General features: G+C 45.4%; 2 protein-coding genes across 2 annotated transcripts; both read right to left on the bottom strand.

Annotated features, from left to right (window-relative positions):
- Nucleotides 1-84: 84 nt before the first annotated feature.
- LOC132251769 (olfactory receptor 11A1-like) lies at nt 85-1,258 on the bottom strand. Its single transcript, XM_059731699.1, has one exon. The coding sequence runs from the start codon at nt 1,054-1,056 to the stop codon at nt 85-87; it is 972 nt and encodes a 323-aa protein (XP_059587682.1). The 5' UTR covers nt 1,057-1,258.
- Nucleotides 1,259-6,936: 5,678 nt separating this feature from the next.
- On the bottom strand, nt 6,937-8,584 carry LOC132251768 (ribonuclease pancreatic-like). The gene is made up of 2 exons (XM_059731698.1): nt 8,528-8,584; nt 6,937-7,424 (listed from the first exon to the last, which is right to left on the bottom strand). The coding sequence occupies exon 2, from the start codon at nt 7,396-7,398 to the stop codon at nt 6,937-6,939; it is 462 nt and encodes a 153-aa protein (XP_059587681.1). The 5' UTR covers nt 7,399-7,424; nt 8,528-8,584.

Here is an 8,584-nt window from a genome sequence, read left to right as displayed (position 1 = left end):
CTAGAATTCCCCAAAACACCTGGGCCAGGACCCATTCGTTTTCTACAGCTCAGATTTCTGTTATTTCCATTTTGCTTTAACCTGCTAATGAAGTCTGAGAATACTTAAACTTTTTTCAGATCTATAAAGACAGACAACTTTTCTTACAGCCTCCTTGACTTCCTTGTTTCTCAGGCTGTAAATGAGAGGGTTGGCCAATGGAGTCAGCACAGTGTAGGAAAGAGAGAATATTTTGTTCAGTGCTCTAAGGGTGTTGGTTTGTGGGAACATATAGACTATAGTTATAGACCCATAGTAAATTGTCACCACAATAATATGAGAGGAACAGGTGGAAAAGGCCTTTTGTCTCCCAGTAGTGGAAGAGATTCTCAGTATGGTGGTGATAATGCAGACATAGGATGTTAGAGTCAAAAGGAATGGTGGCAAAAGGAAAATAAAGCTAAGACTAAAAACTGTAAGATCAATCTCATAAGTGTCACTGCAGGAGAGTTTAATCAATGGAATGTAGTCACAAAAGAAATGGTCAACTTGATTGGGCCCACAGAAGGTTAATTGTAACAATAAGAGATTTATAATGGAGGCAACTATAAATCCACTGATCCATGAGCCAGCAGCAAGGCTGGAACAAAATCTCTCACTCATAAGGGCTGCATAATGCAGTGGTTTACATATGGCCAAGTACCGATCATAAGACATCACGGATAAGAGACAACACTCTGTAACTATCAAGATACCAAAGAAAAAAAATTGGATGAAGCATCCAGAGAATGAAATTGTTCTGTCTCCAGTGAGGAAGTTTGCCAGCATCTTGGGCAGGAGGGTGCAGGTATAGCAGGTCTCCAAGCAGGACAAGTTCGCCAGGAAGAAGTACATGGGGGTGTGCAGATGCTGAACAGCTATGATGAGCACAATGATGAGGATGTTCCCAGCCATGGTTGCAATGTAGAGTATGAAAAACAACAGGAAGAGAAGTATTTGTAACTCTGGAAGAATTTCAAATCCCAGGAGGATAAATTCAGTGACCAAAGTGTGGTTTCCTACTTCTGCATCTGCCATGGCATCAGAGATTTCATACAGCTCTTCAAAAAATGTGAGAAAACAGACACGTTTGAATTGCAAGGAATCAGTCCATCTCCTGAGTTTTCAAGATACTAATTTTCCCTGAAAATGATCCATCTAGGTTCGCGTTCCAGAGATCCATCCAGGAGGTGAATAGTCCGGCATATTCATTTCCAGAATGCTTTCATGGAAGCCATTGCCCCACCTGTGTCATTAAGAGAAAAATAAGGGAAAAATTCTATGTAAGAACTGTTTTACAAAATCTGTAATACTGTAATAAAATGGTGGTAGGGAAAAAAGAGCAAATTTTGCATGTTCTATATTGAGCTACACACTCAAAATTACAAATGATATGTTTTAATTTTACACAGCTGATAATATTAACATGTCATTCACAGACTTCCTGTTGTTTCTGGAAGTGTGCTGCTATTAGAAGTTGGCTCTAAGAAGGTTAATCAAAGGTTTATAGTGTTTTAGGCTTAAATTTAATGAATTCCAGATAAAAATTCTAGTCAGCCCCTACATTATAAATAAATATATATCAATTTCTATCGTTGCTAGTTGTATAAATATGGTTTGGCATCTTAAAGCACTGGAATCTTTCTGATTCCAGAATCAGTACATCATAAAGAATAACCAAGAGGTTCTGAGTCAGAATAAAACTCCGCGGTCTCCGTAAGCAGATGGAAAGCAGTATTTTGTCCTGTTATAATTGTTGGGCTGCTCTGTTACTGCATTGGAAAGTACTGCTAACCCTAAAGGTTTGAAAACATTCATGAAATTCATCAAATCACAAATCATAGTATTGAATCAACTTGAAAGACCTGTCATTTGAGGAGTAAGTACCTTTTTTTCCTCCCTACAAACAGAGCTTGTTTCAGGAAAAATGCAAGTGAGTAAAATATGTCCATATGTATTGCTACTGAAATTCACACTAGGTACTTTGAAACAATGCTGAGAACCAAGTGTAGAAAATTCATTACACTGGTTCTGCACTCTAGTCTAAAAGACAGAGATGCAACAGGACGCTTGAGTGTCCTGAACGATAGTGTCACACACAGCAGTGTCCCTGGCTGCTGTTCCAATGCCAAGGTTAACTGAAGGGGACCAACCAACCTATGCACTCCTGCCCTGGCTCCTGAAGTGGTATGGCAGACATCTCTTTGACCACTTCTGGATCCACCTACGAGGACAGTGGTATTTTCTAGGGCTGTGCGAAGCTTCGGTCCCTGACTTGATTCAGCAGAGATTCGACCTGATTTGGTGGCCAAATCTCCAAATCTGAGTGTCTAGAATGACTGAGACCCTGAATGCTTGGACTCTGTGACCTGGTCTTCTGATCCCCATATTTTCCCAATGTGATAACCAATTAGGAAAATGAGGTATACAGCATGATTGTAACATAAACACACCCAACTTCTAGCAAGTTTCTTGTAGTGGGATTCAAAAAAGATTAAAAATGTTAAGACTGCATTATTCAATTTTAGCATCCACATCACCACCAAGAGAGAAGAATTAGGATTATTGTAACATTATCACAAGAGCTTCTTTCATTTGGAATTGATTTTTCTTAACTCACATCATTATCTAACATGTAAAGCCATTCCCTTTTGCTAGCATGTAGTTATGTATCATCTAATGTCTATAATTACATATGTATGTCTAGATTAATGCTGGTTTAATAAATGTTATGTATTTAAAAGAATAATTTAAACTATATTTCACCTAAACGGAACTAAAATATTTTGATAATTAGAAACTGCTGATAAGAAGTGAGGCAGACAAAGTTCCTTGGGTGAATTTGATATCTTTTATTAGACCAACCCAAATGGTTGGAGAATAGTTATTAAGCAAGCTTTCGGGTTCAAAGACCCTTCGTCAGGCTAAGGACGCTGCAGCAGTTGCTCTTCCAGGAAGAGCACGCAGCAACTGCTGCAGTGTCCTTAGCCTGACGAAGGGTCTTTGAACCCGAAAGCTTGCTTAATAACTATTCTCCAACCATTTGGGTTGGTCTAATAAAAGATATCAAATTCACCCAAGGAACTTTGTCTGCCTATATACTTAGACCAACATGGCTACAACCTAAACCCCTGATAAGAAGTGAGACATTTAAGGACTTTTAATTTAAATACTGTCTGTAGATAAATATTTTCAAATCAACACAAAACACCATTGTTCCTTAAAGATATATATTTAGTCTATACATTTTAGTCTACACTAAAATAGCAGTTTCCAGGTTTTTGTTCTGTTTTGTTCAGCTTCTCTGAATAATAGAATACGATCAGTATTGAAAAAAAAATGTGTATATTCAAATAAGTTAATTAGTGTATATTAAAATGGCCAAATGCTGATATTCTAACATGTGAATACTGGTTGTGTTTTGGCACATTAAAGCACAACCTTATGCTTCTGTTGCATAAATAGCTCATCAGTATACTATATATATAAAACTTATTTCCATTTGTAAGTGGACAAAGCAGTTCCATCTCTTTATCTATCCATCTCTCTGTCCATCTATTTACCTACCTAGCCAACAATTCAACCCAAGGCAAAGATAAGAATATTTAAAGAAAAGAAAAATGTTTCTTTACCTTACAAGGATGCAGAACAGCTTAAATCTCTGATGTGGTCCCTCCCATCATTATTCTGGAGACCAAAGTAGGGGTCTGAAATCAATCTTCTATCCTGGTGCATTTCACATACATCATTTCTCCCAGGTAAGAGACCCACATATTTTCAGAAAGATGCTGTGATTCTTCACTCATGCCTTTGTCCAGATGTATGCTAGAGACTTTATACAATGTCAGTCTTTCCCTGGAATCATTATTTCTCCTGGCTTTAAGAAGGTGATAATACTCTAGACATTTCTGCTGACGGGCATGTCACATTATTACCATCCAGCCAAAGCACAGTATGATAGAAACAAGTAAACAACCTCCAAAAATAAAAGCTGCTTACAATATTAACATGGAAGGAATAAAAAAAGGAACAAAACCTGAAAACAAACCTCTCTACACTCATTAGGACTGGCAGAAAGTCACTGATTATTAAATAATGTATCCCCTCAAGAATGCAGCTGAATTTCAGGCAGAATTCAACAGTTTGGCAGTGCTGAAATCTCTCTTACTGTATGAAGAAAATAAGCCTTTCACATGAAGCAGAGAGGAAGAACTAATACTGGCAAGGACTGAATGCATTTTTACATGCAGTTATGTTTCGCATAGATAAATCTGAGACAAATTCACTGCTTTGGCAAAGAACGTCCAAAACCATCAAAGAATAATGTTGGACATGGACAAATATACTTGTGAATCATACATTCCTGCACTAATTTGAAGTGTTGTGTAGGATACAGGCCCTTCCCAACTGATGCACTTCTTATTGTGTTAGAAGTGATGCTATTGAGGTGCTCTACAGTTAGGGCACTAGAGAGCAGATGTCCCAGTATGCTTCTAGGCCTCTTGACCATTATTTTCTAGAGGTTTCCAGGAAGAGCTGACTGGCAACATCAGAGCCTTCTGAGTATTTGACCAGGTTTTGGCTTAGTGGTTCTGTCGCAGGGCACCTCAGTGGGGAGAAGACCCAGAAGTCTCTGAACACCCTACACCTCTCTTCCCTCTCCACCCCGATACACACAAATCAAATAGGAAGAAAAATAAAGCTTCTTTGGCATTGCATGGAAAATGGCATCATGAGCGCTTGCCCCACACCCCTTCTACAAAGGGGGCTTCTCCTACTGCACCCCACCCCTTGTAGATCTGCCCCACACTCCACCATGTGCAGCAACCACCCCATCTCTCCACCCACCTCCGCTGCAGGCATAGATAGTTCATGCCTTACTGCTGAGTGGGACTGAAGCGAGTCCAGATGCTACATCTTGGGACTTATCCTTTCAGCTCTCATGTGGGAAGCAGAAAAAGAAGATTGGCTTCTCTGAAAAACTTTTCGTGCCCCTGAGCTTTCCCAGGTCTGAGCAGGGGTGAGGGACACTGCGTTTTGGGGCCATGAGGAAATCACTCCCTGTCTACATGCCTGTTTCCCAGATCTCACATGCAGGTACTGCTGCTTGGCACCCATAATCACCCTGAACACCGACGTCCCCTCGGTCCACCCTGCTAGCTGCAGGTGAAGGGGAAGCCCACCTCCATACTGCACAGGAAGAAACTTCACGCTCAGGAGTCATAGCCATGGGGACCAGGGAATAGCACAGAGCAGGAAATCTCTCTGTAGCAAGAGGGACTGCAAGGTTTCCTTGGTCATGGTCTGGAGCAAGGTGGTCGTGGAGCTGGCTGGCAAGGTGGAACGGAGCCTGCTGAGCAGGGTCGACTCAAGAGGCATCAAGGGGTGCAGAAAGTGTTAGGCTAAGCCTTCCCTTGTGTCTGCAGGGAAGGGGATACCCCCAGTGTGAGAGACACCCCCTTTTTCACCTCTTGGGAAGAGAAATGAATTCTTGTGCGCCAAACCCCTGCCGTTCCCCACCCACCCACACACACACACACATAGAGAGAGAGCACCCAGGCCAGTTTGCAGTTGCAGCTGTTTATTGCAAAAAGCAGCTGGAAGGTTTAGCTCGGTCACAGCTTTGAGGACTCATCAGGATGCTGGAGGATTGGCTGCACGTTCCTGCTGCCTCTGGATTTGGGCAGGGAGGGGAGATGCTGTTCTGTATATTGGGCGCTAGGGGCCAGAAGAGGAGAACGGCTGGGCTGGCAGTGCCTGTTCTGTATACTACATATGAATAAGCAGTAGCGTGACTAAGGAGGGGAGATGGATGTGGGACGTGGGACGTAACTTTGGATGTGGGAATAACAGCGGCTGCCAAAGTTGTGCAACCACGCCATAAGTCACCGCTTCCCCACTGCGTTGTCCCTGCCCTGTGAGCCCAGCTGCACCTCTGACTGTAACTAGTGAATGAGGTGGATTTGGGGCCTCTGTGACCAAGCCTTTTGCTCCAAGCAAAAGCTGAGGGATGCAGCGGGGTCAAGGCCTGCCCCACCCCTGGCTACTTGGGGAAGCACTCATAGATTTCATAGACATTACGGCTGGAAGGGACCTCGGAAGATCATCGAGTCCAGCTCCCCGCTCAAAGGGCAGGAAATCAGCTGGGGTCATAGGATCCCAGCAAGATAAGCATCCAGTTTCATCTTGAAGGTGCTCAATGAAGGCGCTTGAACCACCTCCGGTGGCAGGCTGTTCCAGACCTTGGGGGCTCGGACAGGAAAGAAATTCTTCCTTATGTCCAGCCTGAAACGATCTTGTAGTAGTTTGTGACCATTCGACCTCATCATCCCTTGGGGCGCTCTGGTGAACAAACGTTCCCCCAGATACTGGTGGTCACCCCTGATAAACTTGTAGGTGGCCATCAGATCACCCCTGAGCCTGCACTTCTCCAGGCTAAAGAGCCCCAGGGCTCTCAGCCTGTCATCGTAGGGTCTGCTTCCCTGACCTCTGATCATGCGCGTGGCTCTTCTCTGGACTCTCTCAAGCTTCTCTGCATCCTTTTTGAATTGTGGAGCCCAAAACTGGACGCAGTACTCCAGCTGTGGCCTCACTAAGGCCGAGTACAAGGGGAGAATGACGTCCCGGGATTTGCTTGAGAAGTGTCTATGGATGCAAGCCAGCGTTTTGGTCGCTTTACTAGCCGCAGCATCGCATTGCAGGCTCATGTTCATCTTGTGGTCAATGATGACCCCCAAGTCTCTTTCTTCCATAGTGCTGGCCAGCGTAGCACTGCCGAGCCTATAAGGATGCTGCAGGTTTTTTTTCCCCAAGGTGGAGAACCTTGCATTTATCGGCGTTGAACACCATCATATTCTCATCCGCCCACTTGCTGAGCCTGTCCAGGTCAGCCTGGATCATCCGCCTGTCATCTGCCTGTCACTCTTTGTAGCTGCCATAGTGGACAGGTGCCAGTCCAGCTCCGTGGACTTGCTCACAGGTTATGCAAATCCTCCGGGACAAGGTGGTTGCCCAGTACACGCAGCCTTGCCGTGGGTCCTTTCTTATAAGTTTGCAGTCAGTGACATAGAAGCTGTCGTTGCTGTAATACCTGTTGTTGGGCTTCTTAGTCCCAGTCCGTGTGCAGACGGCTTTTACTGTTGCTAAATCTGAGTGAATGAAGGTGTTGAAGACCTTGCACTTGGGAGTGGTCATGTTCTGCTTCTTCATCCTCGTGTTGCAGTAGGCATCATTGAACGGCGGGTGTGACAGCTCGTCGATGTGCTGCCGCTGGAACTTCTCGTATTGTGTTTCCCTGCCGTCCGCGGTCGGCCAGGAAGACATCAGGGTCAGCATCAGAAACAACAGCAGCACGGCGGCGCGGGGCCCCCTGGGAGACATGGCTTCCTCAGAGCCACTCGATCCACCTGCAGTTGTGGAAGGGGCAGGGGACATGGGTGGAGACGGTTATAAGGAGTACGGATTAACTACCCACCCAACTCTGTTATGTACCCAAAACCCATCACCTCCCCCCACCCTGTCCTCCCCAACTCTCCCTCCCACCACCAATGCCCTAAAGCCCCTTTCTCTCCCAGCAGCCATTAGTGCCATACAGAGATCCTCATCACCTAGAAAAAGGAGGATTGTTATTGGCATTAACTGTCACACATAAATGTGGTGGCTGAGACAGGGTCTCCTTATACTAGGGCAGTGTTTCCCAACCTTTTCCAGCCCAAGACACACTTACATTAATACATTTTTTCTGCGGCACACCTGTTAAGGCATTCCCCATCCTCATAACTAGTGTAGCTCATTGCCATAACAACATGGTGCAGCACACCCCTTCATGTCTGATGGCACGCCTTTGTGCTGCAACACGCTGGTTGGGAAACACTGCACTAGGGACTGCACTGACTTGTGCGGAGATCGGGGCTGCGCCGAGTTGGGTGCTGCACACACCAGCCCTGGATCCGGGCTCCTGTTGTGCTGGTGCATGCACGGACCCACACAGAGCATTGCTTGATAATCACATAGCAGAAATGCAGAAGGGACACAAAGAAATGATGATAGTTCTCTTCTGCTCTTGGGGAAACTGAGTCACTGAGCAGTCCTGACTGAGTTTTTCAGCCCTGCCAGAGAACCATGATACCCAGTCTTGGGACTTGGCCTTGAGACTCCCGCATAGCATTCGAAACCTCCCATCCTGTAGGAAGGGGAAGGGGGCCCAGCTCTGGCACCCCCAGGGAGACTCTGATTCATAGCCCCAGCCTCTCGCGAGCCCTTGGTCTCACTTGGACTCTTTCTCTCCTTTGCTCTCATTCCAAGTGTTGCTGTTGTGACCCCCCACATCCCTCTCTTCCCTCCCATAGGTAGGCAGAGCATGCAGGCATCCGCACTAAAGCTTTCCCCTTCTCTGACTCTCTCTGTTGCCCAAAGTCTGATCTCAGCACTCCCAGGCTCAGCCCGTGGAGACTCTGTCTCTGCACCTCCCCTGTGCTGGGACCGTGAAGCAGCAAGGCCTCAGACTTACTCAAGTGTTGGTGCTGGGACTCCTGGCATGCCCGGCTACAGTTGCCTGCAGGGCTGA

This window comes from Alligator mississippiensis, chromosome 7 (genome assembly GCF_030867095.1).
Source record: "Alligator mississippiensis isolate rAllMis1 chromosome 7, rAllMis1, whole genome shotgun sequence".
Taxonomy (NCBI): Eukaryota; Metazoa; Chordata; order Crocodylia; family Alligatoridae; genus Alligator; species Alligator mississippiensis.
Note: the sequence above shows the minus strand (reverse complement) of the source record. Positions and strands in the feature narration are given on the sequence as shown.

Excerpts from the sequence above, each read along its gene's own strand:
- LOC132251769 (XM_059731699.1), bottom strand. The coding sequence starts at position 1,056 with ATGGCAGATGCAGAAGTAGGAAACCACACTTTGGTCACTGAATTTATC.
- LOC132251768 (XM_059731698.1), bottom strand. The coding sequence starts at position 7,398 with ATGTCTCCCAGGGGGCCCCGCGCCGCCGTGCTGCTGTTGTTTCTGATG.